This window comes from Telopea speciosissima, chromosome 7, assembly GCF_018873765.1.
Source record: "Telopea speciosissima isolate NSW1024214 ecotype Mountain lineage chromosome 7, Tspe_v1, whole genome shotgun sequence".
Taxonomy (NCBI): domain Eukaryota; kingdom Viridiplantae; phylum Streptophyta; class Magnoliopsida; order Proteales; family Proteaceae; genus Telopea; species Telopea speciosissima.
Genome location: NC_057922.1, coordinates 64,218,945 through 64,241,210, shown reverse-complemented (window position 1 = coordinate 64,241,210; position 22,266 = coordinate 64,218,945). Strand labels below are relative to the sequence as shown.

General features: G+C 42.9%; 1 protein-coding gene across 1 annotated transcript; it reads right to left on the bottom strand.

The window, feature by feature from the left end:
• Positions 1–6,145: 6,145 nt before the first annotated feature.
• On the bottom strand, positions 6,146–7,373 carry LOC122669919 (transcription factor MYB123-like). The gene is made up of 3 exons (XM_043866835.1): positions 7,229–7,373; positions 7,017–7,146; positions 6,146–6,793 (listed from the first exon to the last, which is right to left on the bottom strand). The coding sequence occupies exons 1-3, from the start codon at positions 7,359–7,361 to the stop codon at positions 6,172–6,174; spliced, it is 885 nt and encodes a 294-aa protein (XP_043722770.1). The 5' UTR covers positions 7,362–7,373; the 3' UTR covers positions 6,146–6,171.
• Between the last annotated feature and the right edge of the window lie 14,893 nt (positions 7,374–22,266).

The following is a 22,266-nucleotide window of genomic DNA, read 5'->3' as shown; positions in this document are numbered from 1 at the left end:
GGTCTCTGCCAAGGGTGGTTTTACAGGTGGTTTGTCTCAGAACATGAAACCGCACCTAAAACCGACTTTAACAGGGGCTTATTCAGGGGTTGGTTGCAAAGGTGGTTTCTCGTAGGTCTTGAAACCGCATGTAAAACCACATACCTGCAGAATTGAAATTTGAAAGGTTTCTCATCAGGGGTTCCTTTCCCAAGGGGTTTAAAGGTAAGGAGGCTTCAAGGAAGCTTCCTCCTGGGTCCATTAGGGTTCTAAGACCTCATTAGGTCTATGTAATCCCAAGGATTTAAGAGGGAAAGCAAAGAGAACCTAATTTAGGACATAATAGGCTAGAAACCTTAAATTTCTCAAATGGAAAGAGATTGCTTAGGCTTAGAGCTTGTAATGGAGTGAAATAACTCCACCATAGTCTAGGTTTAGAGGTTCCATCGATTCCTTGGGTTCCAAGAGAACCCTAGGTCGAATCTCTCCCATTTCCCAAACCCCAAAATCCAAAATAGAAGAAGAGATGTGGGATTTAATGGCTTACCTACCTCCAATATATAAAAGCTCCACGTAGAGGGCTCCACAAGGTGAGGTTCCAAGCCTTCAGCCAAGCTTTTCCACCCTTCTTCCTCCTTTTCTCCTTCCTTCTTTCTTCTTTCTTCTTTCTCCTTTCTCTCCTCCACGATTTAGGTTAGATGGGAGAAGTAAAGAGAAAGAATGCTTCTCCCCCCCCCCCCTTTTGTCTTATTTATAGAAAGTGACTTGGGTCAAGGGTTAAATGGGTGGATCCAAGATAAATGGGTCATTAGGCCAAATAGGTACTTTAAGTTAAATGGGTCAAGAGGGCTTAATGGGTTGACTCATTAGTTCTATTTGGGTAACAGAAAGGAATACCCAACCTTGGGTCAAATAGAATTAGATGGACCCTTAGGTTAAATTGCCACTTAAGCCCAATGAGCCTCTTAAGCTAATGGGCTTGCCCACTAGTTATAATTAGGAAAGAACCTAATTAAAGATGAGCTCACATGATATGGGTGTAATTGCTCTTCACATGTTTCCCCAAGGCAAATGGGGCCCATAAGTGAATTATTCCCAACTCAACTAAAATAGCCCGGGCGTTCCAAATCTTGACCCGTACTTCAAGGGCATCGAGGGAAAGGGTAAATAAGTAAAATTAAGGGCTAGAACTTACTATTTTCTTGTCATGGTTTGTCCTCTATGACCCCAAATAGTTTCCTCCACAGGCAAACCCGTACTGTGGTCAATAATTTTGTAGTTGGGTTTGACCACCAGTGAGAACAGCTCACCAGCATACGTGGCAGTGATAACTACACATCACAGGGAAGAAATAATAATTAATTATGATCCGGGGTGCAGGTATAACAGTGAGAGAGCAGAGCGAGAGAAGAGTTCTTTCTTCATTATGTTTTAGGTTTTGGGGTGGGATTGGGGTTAAAATTATCAGGCACAGTTTGTGTTTAATTTGTGCTGAGCAAGCAGAACATGTCTTAGGCCCCGCTTGATAACATTCCCAGAAACAGTTTCTGGTGTTCTTTTATGCTGAGAAACGCACCAAAGCACAAAAATTGCTTGATAACCACTGTTCTTTATAAATTGTTTTCTGGAGCATAAATCAGAATTTCTACTCCCCAGAAGACATTTTATAGAACAGGTAAGACATGTTCTGCTTGCTCAGCACAAATTAAACACAAACTGTGCGCGATAATTTTAACCCCAATCCCCCCCCAAAACCTAAAACATAACGAAGAAAGAACTCTTTTCTCGCTCTGCTCTCTCGCTCTCTCGGCTCTCTCGATCTTTCGCTCTCTCGATCTCTCGCTCTCTGGATCTGTCAATCTCTCGTTCGCTGTGGGTTCTCCTACAGATCTATCGATTTCTCTTGGTATTTCGCTCAGAGGCTCTCCTACGGTGGATCTGAAGAGGTTGGTCTTCTTCCTGCGACAGAAGTACTCTGCAACCCATAGGTTTGTGAATCTTCGTCTTCTTCTTCTTCCTCTGCTCGTTTTCTTCTTCTTCCTATGCTTATCGTCTTCTTCTTCTTCCTATGCTTATCGTCTTCTTCTTCTTCCTTTGCTCGTCTTCTTCTTCTTCCTCTGCTCATCGTTTTCTTCGTTTTCTTCCTCTGATCTACCTTCAGTTCTACCCTTTCCTCTAATCTAATGTTGTATTTTACATTTTGCAGAAACCCTAAATCCGAAGGAGATGATATTTCACTAATCCCACAAACCCCAAGGTATTTCACTGATGGTGCTCATTTGTGTTCTGGAAATGTTTCCAAAACAGGTTTACCAAGCAGGTAAAAAACAGTTTCTCAGCAAAGAAAATGAAAAAAAATGTGCTACACAATAAAAAAAATGTTTTCTTGTTGCGCAGCACACTTCCAGAACAGAAACACCAGGTAAGGTTATCAAGCGGTGCCTTACATGTTCTGTAAAATGTCTTCTGGAGAGTAGAAATTCTGATTTATGCTCCAGAAAACAATTTATAAAGAATTATCAAGCAGTTTTTATGCTCTGGTGTGTTTCTCAGCATAAAAGAACACCAGAAACTGTTTCTGGGAATGTTATCAAGGGGACCTTGATCTTGATCTTCAAAAGAAGAATTACTTCCCACTCTGATTCCATGTTGTAATACCTACCATTATGTCTATGGTACTACGAGGAAAATTATCCTCTCAGGTGCCCTGCCCGGTACGTTCCCTAGTGCCTCAAATAATAGGGGGGTGGATCCCACCCAGGCAATATGTTTGCACAGGGGATGATGTGGTCATTTCTATCCCCTATGATAGAAACCATGCGAAATGTACTGGGCCGGGAACCTGAGAGGATAAAGATCCGATATTTAAAAGGTTCACTATTTATAGATTGAGATGCAGTCTTAAGTTGGTAGATACAACCAAAAATAGTAATACATCATTATCAGATCTCTTTCCAATTGTTAAGGATATGGTGATACGGTAATCCCTTTTATAGATTTGCACTAGTCTCGAGAGTGACGGAGCCATAAAAGAAAAGAAACTTCGACTAATTGAGCAAAGCCGGGCCCGGCCAGCCCACATCATTGGGTCTTCTATGATAAGTGCGTTCGATTGGTTCATTTTGGTTTTACGATTTGACTTTGTTTTGGTTCAGTTCTTGTTCAATTTTATTTGGCTCAGCAGTTCGGTTCGATACAAATCAAAACAAATTAAATTTCAATTTCCAAAATTAGAATTCAGAACAGAACTTTTTAGTTTTTTCCACTTTAACAGCTGGTTTTGGTTTTGATTTCTTTCGCTTCCTCTCCTTGTTCCTTGTTTTTTAAAAGATGTTTCGAAATTGACAACCTATGTTTTTTTAAACCTCAAGAAAATTGAAGACCCACTCTGCGGGAGCCAAAATATGTTTTCTTTTTCGGGTTAAAAGCAATTTCATTGATCAAAAACTCCAAAATCCTGGGTTGTGGTGGACCAAAATATTGTATGAATTAAAGGGTTAATTTCCTTTTATTCGAACTGTCGTGTATCATGTGTGTGAGATTGGGGGACAGTAACGGGGAGCTTTAATTGGTGGAAGAAAATCAAAAATCAATAACCACAAGGAAAAGTGGAAAGCAGAACCAGAGGTGTTGCTTTTCATCACAAAACTCAATTTTGTCTGCCACATGGCAAGTTAGCTGTGGCCAAAAGTCTCAAACGTGGCCAAATGAAAGAAAGGGAAAAGACTAAAGGCCCGCTCTCAACCTCTACAAACAGAGATGCCAAAACACTCAACATCAACCCACGTATTTACTAAAAATCTCTAAGCACAAGACAAATCCAACTGTTATATATGTTAGAGAAGTTTAAATTAATTTAAAAAGCATAAAAATGAAATTACACACCTCTCACATATATCATTATTCATGTGAGGGGGTGATATGACATAAATGCCCCTCTCCTTGTTGTCAGATTCTAAAAAGGGTTCCCCTCATTCACCTAAAACTGCACTCGGACAATGTAGGAAACTCTCTCCCAATAATATATGATTTAAAACGCCTATTATTTTATCTTGTTTTCAAATTCCTACTTGATGCATTGATGTTTTTCTTTTACATTCGTTTTTTTCAGTTTCTCGGTTACTGGTATGTACCAATCGATGCTTCTTTATGCGATATGTCTATTTTCTTACCGTTGTGTTGAGGGTTGATTTTTTTTTTTTTATGTGCAAGCCGTACATGTGAGAAGTGGAAGTTTTGAGGCTTAAATAAGGGATATGTCTTTTCGGACTTCTTGTGAAAGGAGACACGACCGTGTAAGCATGCATGGCCATGCATGAACTCTTTGGCCTTTTTATTATGTAGTTTGGGTTGTAGACTGCATCGAAGAGCCATTAAAAGCACGGAGGGTGTTCCCTTTAAATTGTTGCAATGGAGATTATAAGGATCACTGGGAATTCTTTGTAAACAAAAAAAGGGGTGAAGAATAGTGGTTGTATCTCTTTATCCATTGCTAGTGAAACTGCTCTCATCACTCCGTGGATATAGCCACCTTGCCGAACCATGTATATCCTTGCATTGTGTAATTGTTTCTTCTTTATGTTTCATTGTGTTTTTTGTATCATGTATAGGTTTCAGTTTCTATATGTTATGGTTCTCAGTTGACTGACTACGGCCAAGTTGTAAACTTTAACGGCGGGAGTCATCTCCCTAGGTTTGTTTTAATCAAGTATGTTCAAGGGACACCTTCACCCCATATATAGAGGATAAATTTGATTGTTGGAGACAACTCTTGAACATCTCTCTTTCTCTTTTATGCTCTCAAGCCCTCTTTCTCCTTGTTTAAGTTATCTTTTACTCTCTTTGCTTTCTTTCAAAGGAGCTCTACCATTGTTGTTGGGGAAAACCCTATAAATGCTAATGATGTCTAGTTTTTGAGTGCAAGAAAACTGGAGGGTCCTTCTAGGGTTTGTTTCATCTTGAGAATTGGTTTAAAAGAACCATTTGAACCTTTGAGGGTGAAGACAATCTTAACGATAGTGACTAGTCGCATGACTCAGCCCCACCATTAATTACTTCTTGTGGATCGTGTTGCATTATCAAGTTGCAGTCTAAGTTCGATTGTATTACAAGCCATCAATGAGTACTTCAACTATTTTGGTTGGTCTACTATTGTACTAGTCTCTCAAACCATCTATTTACATTTTTTAAATAAAGGGCGCATAAAATTGAGGCTGCCTACACTCTAAATAATTGGAATATATCATAATGTTTGAATATAGACTACATTTGTCTGTCTGCTCAATTCTAAATTTGAACTCCCTTCCCTTTCCTTTGGGAGTGATCTATAAGTGAGCTCTCTCGAATTCCTTTGAGTGATTTCTTTTGTCGGAGTCTTTTCCTCTGATCTTGTGTACACATATGTGGGTGGTAACGTGTTTTTTTTTTTTTATGGTATTTTTTTTTCGATAATTAATGTTTTTCTATTAATTATGTTTCCCTAGTGTGGAAAATGTATTTTGACACCTTGGCAGAGTGTTTTCGCGATGATGATCAAAGCCCAATTAAATAACAAGGTGACCAAATGGTGAAATTTACTATTTTACCCCTGACCTATTTCTACACCCACACTGTCCCAATAGAGCGGACACCCCTAAGACAACCTTATTTGAACATCTTTGATCCGTGCATGAAGTTTCATCTAAATTCGGCACCATTTGTGAAAATGATCATTTTGCCCCTGACATTTTTTTTTCTCGGTATCTTAACCCTCCACATTTGGGTCGAAACTCTCCAAACAATCTCTTTTGATCATTTTTAAGCTCACACATAAAATTTCGTGGTAATTGTTTGGACCTCAATTGGTGTGAAACATCGATTCTATATATTTCTTGAATTTTCGTGCCATTTTTCGACAGAATGGCCAGCATACGGATGGAATTTTGGTGCTTTTGTTAGTCTTTGTTGTGGTGGTAAGAAGTTCAATGCAACAACATCAATTACTTATTATGTATAGAAGGTTGGGAATAGAGAGGAGAAATTGCACGGAGCACATCAAATTAACACCACCTTAAATGTTGATAGATAGATATACATTGATATATCCGAGCCTCGTTTTATGGTTTATAGTAACTGTTTAATAGAGACTCCATGAATTGAGTTCATCTGTACTCTGTAGTCATCGATCATTTATATATTGAGTTCCAATCCAATCTATTCTTCTTCAGAATCAAGAAAAGAACAGAGCTTCTTGAGCTCCAATGCTGCTTCATTTGGTTCGAACATTGCTTTTTTGGGTGAATTTTGAAGCATTTCATGAGCCGAGTAGGGACATTGATCAGTGCTGCCGGGAGGCGAATTATTCTCACATTCATGAACTGCTGCAGACTGAATCCCATCAAATCGAACTTGCAAGAAATCTGAGTTGAGAAGATCAGAGATGAAAAGGTCGCCAATGTCAAAATCCATCATATAATTTGTTGAAGTGTCATCATCCATGACTCCTCGGTTCGAAGGTGAAGCAAACTCAACATAATTATGGGTGTTCTTCATCTGATGATTCCCTTGTTGCTCTGGTAGAACAACCTTAGTACACCTTACAGCTCTGGTTCTAATGACGTGGGGAATACTGTTTATTTGTGCTTTCTCTTGGGGAACTTCCACTGAGGGATTAGGATTACCTTCTGATGATGATGGGTTCTTAGAATCTTTAGTTTTGTTAAGCTGGTTTTGTGAAGAAGTCTTGCCTTGAAGTTTCTTGCTCAGATTTGTGTTCCAGTAGTTCTTGACTTCATTGTCTGTTCGCCCCGGTAGTCTTCCCGCTATTAGAGACCATCTGCACATAAAATGATAAAAGAAAGAAATTTGAAGTCAAAAATCAAGAGTCAAGATCTCTCCCACACCATACCACAAATTTGCAAATAGGAAACTTTGTCTGGTCTGTACCTTTTTTGGCCACATTTCCTCAACTTGTAGCCCTTTTTGCTTTTCTCTGTTTTGGGTTTTTTATTTTTTATAACACCTTTTTTTACTTTTCTCAGAAAAGCTAGAGGAGTCACCTGTTACCGAGCAACTTATGAAGTCTGATGATGAGCTCTTCTTCTTCTTTGGAAATGTTGCCTCTCTTGATGTCTGGCCTCAGGTAGTTCAACCATCGCAGCCTGCAACTCTTCCCACATCGCTTCAAACCTATATATGTAGTGATGAAAGATTAAAGAAGTGCAACACAACAGAACAGAACAGAACAGAACAGAAAATAGTATAATTAAACCTGCTTTTTGAGGGAGGTCTCTCCATTTCCCTTCTCCATGAGTGTTAATGTAGGAAGTAAGTATCCGATCTTCGTAAGCTGACCATGCTCCTCTGTTGAGTCCCTCTTTGGCACAACATGGGCTCCTACCCATTTATTCTCATAAAGGCAGAGAACCCTCCCCTTCCAAGGGATGTGTGGCTTTGGGTTCTCTCAGTAATGGACACACAAGAAAGACTCTCCCCTCTCCTATTTATATTGCTCTACTTACACACTGCGTCCAACCTAAAAGATTTTAATAGACCAGATCATGATTCATGTGATCATCTACTATGCTTATTAACTTTCAATTAGGTTAGGGCCTTAATTAAAAAAATGCACTTTTAGCTTAGCTACAAACTATTTGGAACACCTTTTCATTTGAAAATTGGATTTTTTTTTTTTTTTTTTTGGTGGTAAATAAAAAAAGTAGATGGTTGGAGCCAGCCGCTTAATCTGATATATGCATGGTTCTAAGTATCGGTATCATATTGTCTATATCGGGCAATACATACCGATTTGACTAGTCAGCAATATTGATACCGTGTCGATACTTATCGATAGCAAGGTACGGACAAGGGGTAAAATGGTCCAAAAAAATCATTTTTTAAGGAAATTTAAAGGTAGTTTTATCTGATACAGCAGATCCAGGCTGATATTGGATCGATATCATATCGGTTTTGCATGTTATCGATACCCATTCCGATACCGTGCACTAAAACCATGGATATATATGGTAACTACAATTTAATGCCCTCTCAAGATTCAATATGAGGATGTCTTTATCATGGCTTTTATATTGATTAAATTAATGGTCCATAGTTTGTCTTCAATCGAAATTGTATCAACCTTTCCGAATCCAAATCAAATATTCGATCATTATTGCGTGGAACCATAAAAAACTGTATTAGGAAAAAGAAACTAAGATTTTCACAAAATCTATAATTTTTTGGAGTTTTTTATTCAATAAATTTGAGGATGTTCATACAAAAAGTAAATTTAGGTGAATTTCTTTAAGATACTCTTTTTTTTTTTTGGTAGAATTTCTTTAAGATACTAATTAAAAGAAGGAAACGATAACGAAAAATAAAAATCAAACGAGCTGATTCAAAAGAAGGTTGCTGGAGTCAATTGAAATTGGTTTCATACATATCGGTATAATCAGTTTGTGCAATCCAATTCGAAAATTAAATTATCATTTTTTGATAATAAAAAAATTTTTAATTTTTTAAGATTTTAGGACCTAAACCATTCTTGACCTTACAAATTTTTTTTTTTTATGAGAAAAGAAAAGAAATATATTAATTATAAGGCAAATATGTACAATGATCATACACATAAGGGTGATTTGTACCACAGGCCTTGTGGGCTAAAAATGTAAGATGAGATAGCAAAATATTGTCATCAAAATGTCTAAAAACCAAATCCTTGGTTAGGTCAGAAATTTGCAAAAAATGAGTTAGCAATTCAAAAGGATAAGGAGAACAGGATGGAGTTGGAAGAAGTCTAGGCAACAAAATATTCGAGCACCAGACTTCTTTTAGCTTCAGCCCTCTCTTGTTTGTCACGGTCCTCTTATGGGACCTGCAGTGAACAAAAAGGAGTTGCCATATAAGGGGTTGCCTCCAATTCATTAAGTTAGCTTTTGAAATGGTTGACCCTAAAATGTTGCTAGAACTTTAATAAGATAAGAGGAAAAAAGAATTATGTCCAGGAATGTGGCCTACGCCAACATTCCCATGAGTTTATCTCTTTTCTTCCTTATATGAAAAGACATCTTTGCCCCCTTGATTCGAGGAGAAGGGAGATAGACACATGGGAGTGCTAGTGTAAGCCACACTCCCGAACAGAAAACTACTTCCCTAATTAAGATAAAATAGAGTAAAACAGTGCCTTGCTGCACCCTCTCACATGGGATAGTGAAATGATCATCCCAACCCTCCCCTTAGATGCTCGTGCATATAATCCAATTGGTCCCCGTGTTGAAAAAGGACATGCAGCCTACAACTACAAGTAAACCTCTTTCCAATAAAAAAATAATAAAAGGCTCTTGTTAGTGTAACCATAGTTGGTTAATCAAGCTAAGCAATAGGCACTAAGACAGGCCAGGGCAAAATAGTCAACTCGAAAATACCTGTTCAATAATGGATATTTTGGGTAATAAAAATGTTACCCTCGTTAATAAGTCAAGTCTTACATGAAAATGAGTTTTGATTCTTGTGTATCATCACATTGGACACATATCCACCATTAATTGTCACCACTCTTGGTTACATGGAGATTTACTCTTTAAAAATATATATATTATATATTATGGAGTGAAACTAAATTTCAATGGACCATCATTGCCAATGACCAGTGATGTGAGTGCTCGTGTTAAATCAAATGTCCAATTTAAGGATACGAGTTTTTCATTGACAGATATGGCATCCAATAGTAACTAACTCCATGGGTAGAATGTTGTTATTAATTCCAATGATGAAATGGAAAATGGTACATTATTTTGTATAAGAAAATTATTTTTTGTCAAAATTTAAAAAACAAAAAGAATTTTTTGTCGACATTTAAAACTATACCAAAAGAATATTTAGAGGAGTTATCTTTTAAGTAAGTGTGAACAGTCGCTTGTTCGATTGGTTGGTGACATGCCAGTTGATAGGATCGTCATTTTGGATGTCATGGATTCTCTCTCTCTCTCTCTTTGTCTCTCTCACACACACTCATACATACATATCACAATGGGTTTTTTTTTTTTTTTTAAAGGGCAAATTCCTTTGCCCTAAATGCCAATATGGAACATAAATGAGTTACATTGTTTGAAGTAAAGAATCTCATGTGGGACCTCTTGGTTCCCATATGTTGTAAACATAAAAATTAATTGGAGCGAAGCAAAATTTTCTATCATATGGGATGGCCAGGGTGAAAGTCGGGCCAAAATTGTGCTTCACATGTTTACATGTGGGGTTGTGGAGTGGAGGGAAGTGAAGAGGAGAACAAAATGAAATATCTTGAAAGAATTAGACGACGAAATCGATGCCAAACCCATGAATGTTCATCTATTAAATAAAATGGGTTATCCCATGAAATATCACTTCGGAGGTCTAAATTTTCAATCAAAAGCTTAAGTTATTAGGTAGAGATAATCCAATGATATACGAAGACACAGCCAAGGTCTAAGAAAAAACATATATGGATCTCGTAAATATGTTAAGAGAAAAAGATCCTCATGATGCTGAAGTGGGTATTCTTTCTAATCACCGTTTAACATAATGATTCATGAGGCCTATAGTGATACACTCTCTTTCCTCATGCAAAATGCCAATCCCTTATTGAACGAATTCATTTCATTGGTGTGATTTCCCTCTCTCGTCTCATGGAAAACCCCTACCCATTGATTAACTCCCCTTTCACCCCCTCTTCTTTAATAGGATGTGGTCTAGTTAGAGAAGAAAGAAAAATAAAAAAAGACAACAATGAGCTCAGACCGTTGGCTATCCGAGTTGCCAGGTGTCGACATCTCCACCTAGTACTGTGGCACTGCATATCTCCACCTAGTACTGTAGCACTGCACACTTTTAGGAATTGAAGAGGATTATTTTCTACAAAAAACAGGGGAAGATATATATATATATATATATCTTCCTCCAAGTCTTTGGCATATTTGGTTTCTAATCATACGTGCACACATTGTCTTTTGAGTTTTGGAATGAGTGACGTAAATAAGTGGAAGGAATGGAATCTAATTCTCAACAATGATACGATACCGAATTTAGCTCGTCTCCAAAGAGCCCAACACTTTCAGGGTGCTGTCAGCCGTTGGACGATGTCGCACACATTCCTAGACATATACCGAGATGTGTACGGCACAACTCAGTCATTGGATGCCCCCTGACAGCATCCTAGGCGCTGGGCTCCCTAGCGACGATCCTGATCTTACGATACATGGTTGTTGAAAACAATTTCCATAAATGAATAAAAAAAATTTCCAAAATGGTTTAATCCACACAATCAATGTATGCGTGGGCAACAAAGTTCGATGCCCACACGACCGTTGAGTTGCTATCTGAAAATCTCAAACCAAATCCAACCCCTTGGTCCCCTGTGCGGCTCTGCCCTTCAACTCACGTGATGCTTCTCTAATCACCTCACATGTAACTTTCCCAGCCGGAAACTGGAAGAGTAGTTGGTCGCTCATTTTTCTTTTTCTTTTTATTTTTTATTTTATTGAGAAGTGGAAAGTTAGTTGTGATTTACTTGACTTGGGCTACATTTTTCTGCAACTTTTTGCTTTTAATCATTGCTAGCCCAGGCCCACAGTCTACCAATCTCATCTTTAATTACCAAAAAATAATAATAAATAATAAAAATGGGGAAAATTTTCATGTACGGGTCATGTATAAGAGGTATCTTTTACACTGATTTTTAGTAACCGTTAGATTCAAAGGTTTTAATTTGAACCGTTTAAAGATAAAGTATGATAGACACCCCTCTTATACAGTTACATTTTCAAATACGTGTAAAAGACTGTCTTTTCTATTTATCAAAAATGATTAAAAAAATGAAACATTTTCCATTTTTTTTGTTCTCTGCAACCCGCAAGCACAGGTCGCTGTTCATTACCCTGCAACCCAACCCTTGTACCCACCCAACCCATACCCAGCCGTTGTGCATCACGCCAACCCATTGCCAACAACCGTTGCTACGTCTGTGCACCGCATCAAGCTCCATTGCTGCAACCCCACACTTTCCTTGCAACCTCCATCATCAAAGCCCAGCAACCATCGTCACTGTATCACCCCGCTAGCCACCATTAGCACCACCAAGCACTTCCCCCACCGCCAGCAGCTGAACCTCCACCGTGTGCAAATCCCTTCACACCCTCCGCTGCAAACCCTTGCCCGCCCATTAGCACCACCAAGCACTTTCCCCCACCGCCAGCAGCTGAACCTCCACCGTGTGCAAATCCCTCTCTAAACCCTTGTTGCCGAAAGCCCCTTCCGAAAGCCCTCCCGAAACCCGTATTGCCAAAGCCCTTCACACCCTCCGCTACAAACCCTTGCGCTCCCGCTCCTGGAACCCATCTCCCTTGCAAGTAGCACCCAACCTCTATTACAAGTCTATATCTTGAACCCCATCCAACCCTTGCTCTCCTCTGCCATCGATGGCAATAATGAGAGAGAGAGAGAGATACCTGCTGATCGAAGAGAGAGATAGAGAGTTGCGGGATGAGCGAACAAGAGAGGGAGAGAAATACGGGATGAGAGAACAAGAAAGAAAAAAATCGGATGAGGGTAGGATATCATTCTCCACTCCCAATTGCTTTTTGATAGCCTACCTGTATCGTGAGAAAGCCCTAAGCAATGGATCCAAATAGCTTTCATCTAAACGAGAAGATAGTACAAGAATCCAGGCCGACGTTGAGATGAGGAAAAAAAGGGTGAAAAGATTAACTGGTGTTTAGTGGGAGAGAATCTTTCGCGGAAGAGAGAAAAGGTTTTTTTTTTTGCAAGAGAAAAGGGAGTTGCAGAGAACGGAAAAAATGGAAGTGAGTTTCGTTTTTTAATCATTATTGATAAATAAAAAGGCAGTCTTTTACACGTATTTGAAAATGTAATTGTATAGGAGGAGTGTCTACCATACTCTATCCTTGGATGGTTCAGATTAAAACCTTTGAATTCGACGATTACTCAAAACCAGTGTAAAAGATTCCTTATACACGAACGTGCATGAAAACCAGGTCCTAAGAAAATATCTCATCTTCAATGGTCCCAATCAGATTGAACAACAAGAAGGACCTTTATAACCTTCAGTTCTTGTCCGGACAAGTTCTCCAAATCCTCTAATAAAGGGATTGGAATGACCACCCTACCCTTGCCCAAATACTCTGCCCAAGTGTAATCCATCACCCCCTATTAGAGGAACCGAGGAACTGGGTCAGGCAAAAAACTGGAGGAGATAATAGAACCTACATCATGGTTTTAGTGCACGATATCGGAACAGGTATCACTTAACTCGTAAACCGATACGGTATCAGATTGGTATCGGCAAGGATCGATCGTATCAGATAAATTTGCCTCTGATCCTCCTTTAAAAATAGATTTTTTGACCGATTTACCCTTATCAGTACTGTGTCACCGACTCGTTATTGGGATCGACAAGATGCAAAACCGGTTGATATTTAAAACCATGACCTAAATTACCCATGAGGCTATATTAGGGGGACTTTAGCCCCAATTTCCATGAGGCTATATTGGATTTTGGTGATTGATATTCCCTTTCTTTTTCCAATAAAAGTTTAATGATGAAAAAGAGATCTATGTTGATATCTAGATTGAAAATTTTAGGCTTTTAGGCTGTCTAATGCTCTTAATAACCAATCACATGAAAGTATTTTTTTTCTCTTTCATTTGATGATAAAAACGATGATTTTATCAATGTTTTAAATTTGCCAATTTTTCAAAATGAAAATATTTTAAAATTTTAGTGAAATGAATATCTAAACTATTATCAATGTCTTTTCTGTTTCCATAAAAGCAAAAGCCTTTCTACTGTGGATAGCCTTCTTGTCCCCACCATAGAGTGATGGTGGTAGTAGAGTCCTAGTAAGCTGGGGATGAGGACATTGAGGAGAGATAGAATCGTTACTTCTACAGCTTAGTTAATGAAACCATTTTGAAGTAAAAAAGCACTAAAAAGGATGAAAATAGTCAAGAAGTATGGAAGCGCTTAGGAAACTTTGGTTTATCTTGGTTAAAACTAAGAAGTTGTTTAATAAGATTATGAGCACTAGGAAAATGCCAGATGAGTCATATTATGCAATTATGGGAGAAGGTTATTGAAATACACCTGAGGAAATATACCACTATTTGGGAGAACCAATTTGATTTTATGCCGACAGGAGTTACCTATCTACTTAGGAGAGTCATGGAAAGATTTAGAGAGAACAAAAATGAACTTCACATGGCCTTTATTGATCTAGAGAAAGCTTATGATAGAGTTCCTAGTGATTTAATCTGGCATGTGCTAAAGATGAGAAACGTTTTACATAAGTATGTTTAATATATTCACTAGTTCAGTGTTTGTTTTATTAGTATTTTGAATCTATGGGGGATTGTTAGATTTTTTATTGTTTTTAAAATTAAAGATTCAAAATACGTTTTTGTTGGGTGTGTTAGATGATTGAGCCTTTTCCTAATAAACACCTAAAAATCATAAGGAGAGTATTGTTTGATGCAACTTAACTCTACCATTTACTGTTCAGGTTACACAAGAGGACATGTATTGGTGTACTTCTTTTGCAAGGATATTCAGAACCATACTACTTGCCATACTAATCAGATAAGACTTTGTTCATTTATTATATTTCTAGTGTTATACTTTCTGTCCATGTTATTTTATTCTTAAATACGATTAATTAAGATTAAGTTATTGAGTCAAAATGGGTTAGTGGTAGAGGTTTTTTTTTTTTTTTTTTGGGTACTAGAACTCGTTTTTCCTTTGTTTTTGTTTGGATCCATGTGACTGAGTTTGTTGTAATCACAGTTTGAGTTGAGTTGTGATGAATGGAATATATCATTTTCAACCGAATTGAATTGAACTAGAACCAAGAAAGTGATGTGCAGAGCCTGAGTAGTAATTAGTTAGTGAATTTAGTGATTTAACATATTAAGAGAAGGAGCAAACGAACTTTGGCTACATGCCTACATATAGTCATTCACAGCTGGTGCTAGTGCATCATCGATCCACTCCTGAAAACAACCCAGACTTACAAAAGAGAGGTAAGTCCAAGAAGTCCATCTAGGCTTTGTCTTGACATGAAGAGTGGTATGATCAGTATCATTTTTAATTCATTGGTTGTGAAGTGAGGTGAAGTGATAATAACCAGAAATCACATGGAGAGTGTTGCGTCAAGAAATCGTCGAGCGGTCCTGCGAGTGCCGTCACCTGCAAGTGGACCAAAGGGGTCAACAGAGAGAACCGGTGTGGTCCCGGCCTAGGGCTCTCCGATGCCAAAGTTAGATCTCCTGGCGCAAATAGATGAATAGTGATTATTCAGTATGAGTTTTGATGTCCCCGATGGGGTTGTGTACCTTGCCTTTTATAGTAGCATATGGCGGTGTGGAGAGTCCTAGTTTGATGGCGATTGTGCCGTTGAGTGGATAGAGGCCCTGGGTAACGGGGCTCTATCCTGATTGGCCATCTCCCCGTGGGAGGGAGTGTCCTGGTGGCATCAGGATCCTTGGTGGATAGATACCCGCGTATGGTGATAACGTCCTTGGTGCTTGAATCCATCTGGATGACGTGACTTCTAAGCGGTGGTATAGAGTCCTGGTGGTGACATGAGTCTTGTAGCAATACGATCGGGTCATAGGTGAGTGGCCCCCACCTCACGTTTGTGCCCACGATGCTGTGCCTGGGTGAGGCCACGCCCGGATGTGTAGCCGCGCCTAGGTGAGGATGCGCCTGAGTGGTGGCCGCGCCTGGGTGAGGCCGCGCCTGGGTGTGGCCGTGCCTGGGTGAGAGGCCGCTCCTGGATGTGGTCGCGCGCGGGTGAGGCCGCGCCTGGGTGAGAGGCCGCTCCTGGATGTGGCCGTGCCTGGATGTGGCCGCACCTAGGTGAGGCCGCGCCTGAGTGGTGGCCGCGCCTGGGTGTGGCCGCGCCTGGGTGTGGCCACGCCTTGGTGAGGCTGCGCCTAAGTGGTGGCCGCGCTGGGTGCAAGCCGCGCTGGTGCAGCCGCGCTGGGTGCAGCCGCGCTGGGTGCAAAGCCGCACTGGGTGCGAGCGCGCTGGTGCAGCCGCGCCGGGTGCGGCGCGCTGGTGCGGCCGCGCTGGGTGCAGCCGCGCTGGGTGTGGCGCGCCTGGGTGAGAGGCCTCCTGGTTGTGGCCACGCCTAGGTGAGGCTGCGCCCGAGTGGAGGCCACGCCTTGGTGCTGGCCGCGCCCGAGTATTGGGACCCTGGTTCGTTTCCCTTGGTTCTGGAGCGGGTCGCCCTGTGACACGTGGCGGCCACTGATTGGCCCGATGAATATTGGATGTATCATTTGCCCCCCACTCTCTTGGGATAGGATGTCCAAGAGAGTACATGCCTTTATATAGTGAGGGGTCCGCTGCAAACAGACTTTCCTTGCAGGGCTTGCCTGTAACTCTAGTAATGAGGTAGGAGAGGTTGGGGGTTCAAACCTTACCTCCTACACTTTTTCTTTTTGTTTTTTGTAGGTATATGTTCCTTCCTCTCCCTTCTTCTTTCACTTCTCATTTCTCTTTCTTACTTCTTGTCTCCCCTTTTGCTCTCCTTTAATTCCCATTTTTTGTCTTTTGTCTTCTCTTTGGTGCCCACCATGTGCTTGTTTTTGGGTCACCTCCACTAGTATCCATTTTGTTTGATTTTGGGTCCTTGTGTTGAGGTTGTGTTGTCTTGGTGCCTTGGTTTGCTTGGAAAGCTTGAGTGGTGCTTGGCTTGAGTGCCTTCCCTCTTGTGATCTCTGTTACTTGATCGTGCCCCAGTGGTGTGAGGTCGCGCCTATGGTGGCCACGGCGTGGGTGTGATGGACCCTCATGCTTGTCCACTCCCCTTCTTCTTGTCTGTGATGGATCTGCTGTTTATACTTTGCAGGTGGTCTTCATTTCATTTTTCTTGCTGGCTTCTTATCTGGGAGATCGTTGCTCTGAGCAAGTAGCTAGTCTGCTTCATTATTTTATCCATGTCATCACCTAATGACTCTGATCTGACTGCGGTCGTAGTTGGATCCCTTGAGGAGTCTTCTTCCCCCGCGGATACTTTTTCTTCTTTACCTTCCCCTGTTGGTAGTGAAGGGGAGGAGGAGGTTTCTGGAGATTCCACCCCTAGTAGGGGTCGTAGGGCCTCCAGAGCTTCTATTTCTGTTGGTGACCTTAGGAGTAAGTTGGCTTTCATTCCTAGCGTCTTGACTTCTTCGGACTCGGCGGTTCGCATCCTGGAGAAGACCCGTGATTATGACTTCTCAAGGTTCCCTAAGGTCACTACGCTGCTACCTGAGACTGCTATAGTGGCTCGTGTCTCTCCTGAGGATGATGTTGTAGTGACAGAGGAGGGTGCGGTCTTACCAGAGGAGAGTGTTGCTTGTCCGGCTGAGGCTGATATGATGTCTCCTTCTGGATCAGAGGCTGCTCCTCCACTAGATGCCCCCTGATTTTATAGATGTTCTTTCTGGATGTTGACTTTTTTGATGATAACTTTTGGATTGTGATGCTTGCTTTTGTATGTACTTGACTCTTTCTTTAGATGTTGATATGATTTGATCCTTGTCGCTTTGATATTGATTGCATTGTCTCCTGGTGATCGTTTGCGCGTTGATGCTTTCTGACCCTTGATAGTCATAGGATTTTGGTAGTGGCGTCATGCCTTGGTGATCCTTGGACCTTGGTGGGTTAACGCCTTAGGCGTAGAGCCTCAGTGTTGGCATGACGCCTTAGGCATACAGCCTCAGTGGTGGCACGTCGCCTTAGGCATGAAGCCTTGGTGTTGGCATGTCGCCTTAGGCATGAAGCCTCAGTGTTGGCATGTTGCCTTAGGCATAAAGCCTCAATATTGGCATGTCGCCTTAGGCATGAAGCCTCAGTGTTGGCATATCGCCTTAGGCATAAAGCCTCAATATTGGCATGTCGCCTTAGGCACAAAGCCTCAGTGTTGGCATATCGCCTTAGGCACGAAGCCTCAATATTGGCATATCGCCTTAGGCATAAAGCCTCAATATTGGCATGTCGCCTTAGGCACGAAGCCTCGATGTTGGCATATCGCCTTAGGCATGAAGCCTCAGTGTTGGCATATCGCCTTAGGCATAAAGCCTCAGTGTTGGCATATCGCCTTAGGCAAAAAGCCTCAATATTGGCATGTCGCCTTAGGCACGAAGCCTCAGTGTTGGCATATTGCCTTAGGCACGAAGCCTCAGTGTTGGCATATCGCCTTAGGCATGAAGCCTCAGTGTTGGCATATCGCCTTAGGCATAAAGCCTCAATATTGGCATGTCGCCTTAGGCACGAAGCCTCGATGTTGGCATATCGCCTTAGGCATGAAGCCTCAGTGTTGGCATATCGCCTTAGGCATAAAGCCTCAATGTTGGCATATCGCCTTAGGCATAAAGCCTCAATATTGGCATGTCGCCTTAGGCACGAAGCCTCAATGTTGGCATATCGCCTTAGGCACGAAGCCTCAGTGTTGGCATATCGCCTTAGGCACGAAGCCTCAGTGTTGGCATATCGCCTTAGGCATGAAGCCTCAGTTGAGTAGTAGAAGAAGCCGAGTATTCCCGAATTTTTTTCAATTCATCTTTGAAACTGTAATGCCATCTACTGCTACTGTTGGTGGTGCCAAACTCCGCTGTTGTTACTTCTGCTGATAGTACTTCTTCAAGTATAGTGAGTTCCAGGTACGGTCTACCTTCTTGCCCCCTGGAGTCTTCAAGCGGTAAGTCCCTGGGCGTATCTGCTTGGAGACTATGTAGGGTCCTTCCCAGTTGGGTGACAGCTTCCCCGCCTTCTGTGGCTGCGATGCGCTTGCCCTCCGTAGTACTAAATCTCCCTGGTGGAATAGCCTTTCCTTGACCCTGGCGTTATAGTACCTGGCAGTACGTTGCTGGTAGGCGACGTTCCTTAGTAGTGCTCTTTCGCGGACCTCATCTATAAAGTCTAGGTTCGCCCGCAGTCCGTCGACATAAGTGCGTTCATTGAAGTGCGAACCCTATGGGACATAGCGCAGACCTCTACCGGCGCCAATGCTTCATGCCATATGCTAGGCGGAATGGGCTCTCTCCTGTGGGCGTCCGCACTGTAGTTCGGTATGCCCACAGGGCGCTTGGTAGCTCTTCTACCCACTTGCCTTTGGCTCCTTCTAGCCTTTTCTTGACTCCTTCCAGATAGCGTTCATGTTGGTGACCTCCACCGACCATTGGCCTGTGGGTATGCTACCGACACAGCCGATAGTCGATGTTGTAGCCGTGATGTAATGCTTGGAATTTAGGGTTGTTGAATTGTTTCCCATTGTCCGAGACGAGGATCCGTGGTACCCGAACTCAGATGACGCGTCGTCGACGAACTTCTCCATCTCTGTCTCTGTTATCTTGGCCAAGGGTTTAGCTTCAACCCACTTGGTGAAGTAGTCGATCGCGACGACCAGGTACTTTCTATTTCCTGGTGCTGCGGTGAAGTTGCCTAAGATGTCTAGTCCCCACATGGCAAAAGGTATGGGGTTGAGGATTGATGTCAGCTTGGTGGCGGGTAGATGGGGTACTGGGGCGAACAACTGACATTGCTCGCACTTCTTGGCATATTGGATGGCCTCCTCTTGCATTCGTGGCCAATATAGTCCCTGGCGGAGGATTTTGTAGGCTAGGGCTCGTCCCCCCATGTGGCTTCCACATATCCCCTCATGGACTTCGGCTAGGGCGTACTCTGCCCCCTTGGGTCCTAGGCACCGGAGTAGTGGTGTTGTTGCCCCCGCTTGTCAGCACCTCCGTCTAGGACGGTGTACTTTGCAGCTCTCATCCCGACCTTCCTTGCTTCGGCCTTGTCTTCCTGGTAAGACATCGTTCGAGGTAGTTGAGTAGAGGGTCCATCCACTAGGTCCCCCGTGATCTCGTTAACCTACTTTTCCTTATACGTTGGCTCATGCAGATCTCAACATAGATCGCGCTAGCCAAATTTCGGAGTTCCTCATTGGCTAGCCCGGATAGGGCATCGGCGCGCGTTCTCCTCCCGGGAACTCGAACCATCTCAAACTTCTCGAAACCCTCGATCAATGCTTGAGCGCGTGCTAGGTATGATGCCATCCTCTCATCTTTTGCCTCATACTCTCCATTCACCTGGTTCACCACGAGCCGGAGTCGCTCCGGTGGATAGGTGTGTGACTTGGATGGCTTTGGCCACCCGTGAGTCCAATAGTAATGCCTCGTATCTGCTTCATTATTGGATGCTTGGAAGGTGAACCGCAGAGCATATTGGATACGAAATCCCTGGGGCTGGTTAATATGAGCCCGGGCCGCTTCCCGCCGCATTGCTCGACCCGTCCACGAACATGTCCCACGATCCGTGATCCTTCTCTTCGGGCTCCCCTGTTTGTGACTCGATCTCAGACTGGGTACACTTTGCAATGAAATCTGCAAGAGCCTGGCCTTTGATGGCTGTCCTTGGTTGGAACTTGATGTCATGCTCACTTAACTCCACTGCCCATGCTATCAATCGTCCGGAGACGTCCGGCTTGTGCAATATCTTCTTCAAGGGTAGGTCTGTGAGGACTGTGATGGTATGGGCTTGGAAGTATGGTCGTAGCTTCCTGGCTGTCATTACCAATGCATAGGCTACCTTCTCGATCCTAGTGTACCTGGTCTCTGCATCGATCAGGACATGGCTGACGTAGTAGATGGGCCTCTGGACTTTGTCTTCTTGGAAGTATGGTCGTAGCTTCCTGGCTGCCATTACCAATGCATAGGCTACCTTCTCGATCCTAGTGTACCTGGTCTCTGCATCGATCAGGACATGGCTGACGTAGTAGATGGGCCTCCGGACTTTGTCTTCTTCCTTCAAGATCGCTGCGACCGCGACAGGGGTGGCGGCTGTATAGCCGCAACCCTTCGTTAGGTTCCTCGCCTGCAGGGGTGGGCTCTCTAGGTACTCCTTCAATTCTCCGAACGCCTTTTGGCACTCTTCCGTCCATGTGAAGTCCTTAGGGCTTCGGAGGTTCTTCAATGTTTTGAAGAATGGTAAGCACTTATCACCTGATCGTGACACGAACCTGGAAAGGGCGGCGACCCTCCCATTCAACCTCTGCACTTCCCTGACCGTTCGAGGAGGTGCCATCTCTTGGATGGCCTTGATCTTGGATGGGTTAGCTTCTATTCCACGGACCGAGACCATGAACCCCAGGAGTTTTCCCGACGCTACACCAAGGCGCACTTTGCGGGTTTAGCTTCATCCGGTTCCTCCTCGCATCGCGAAGGCTTCCTCTAGGTCGGTCAGGTGTTGGTTGGTGTGGACGCTTTTCACAAGCATGTCATCCACATATACCTCCATGTTGCGCCCGATCTGCTCCTCGAACATCTTGTTGACCATTCTTCAGGTAGGTGGCCCCTGCATTCTTTAACCCGAACGGCATGACGTTGTAGCAGTAGTTCTCTTTGTCCGTCCTGGAATGCGGTGTAAGACTCGTCATCCTCATACATGAGGATCTGGTTGTATCCGGAGTAGGCGTCCATGAAACTCAGATCTCATGGCCGCGGTGGCGTCGATCGAGGGTCGATCCGGGCAAGTGGGTACTCATCTTTTGGGCATGCCTTGTTCGGTCGGTGTAGTCGACACACATCCTCCACTTCCCACTTGGCTTTGGTACCATGACCACGTTGGCGAGCCATGTTGGGAACTTCTCCTTTCTCGATGAACCCGATCGGCTTAACTTCTCAACCTCCTCCTTGATTGCAGCTTGCCGGTCAAGGGCGAAGTTACGCCGCTCGTTGAATGGGCTTCCTGGTTGGGTCGACATGTAGTCGGTGTTCCACTATGGAACGTGGTATTCTGGCATGTCGGAGGTCGACCATGCGAAGACATCCATGTTCGCTGGAGGAGGTGTCCAAGCCCTTCTTTCTGCCTTGCTTAGCAGAGCCGACCGAACGACCTTGGAGGGGTCATCCTGGGCCGAGGGGCCATGGGATGAGGTCTTCCACCGGCCTTCCCCTTCTCTCTGTCGGTTCATCTCTCGGTCACTGATCATGCTCTCTAGGCGAGTGCCATTCCACGGTGTTGCCATTATTCTTTTTCATGAAGGTGGCGTAGCACTCCCTTGCTTTCTTCCTCGATCTCCTCGGACTTCGCCTACCCCATTCTCGGTGGGGAACTTCATCTTCAGGTGAAGTGGTGATATGACTCCTCTAAGGGTCACAGTCATGATGGTCGCCCTAAGAGGCCGTTGAAGGACACCACGGACTTGACTACCATGAAATTTACCATGATGGTTACTTGTTGAGGGTGTACCCCGAAGGTGACGGGTAGCTCTA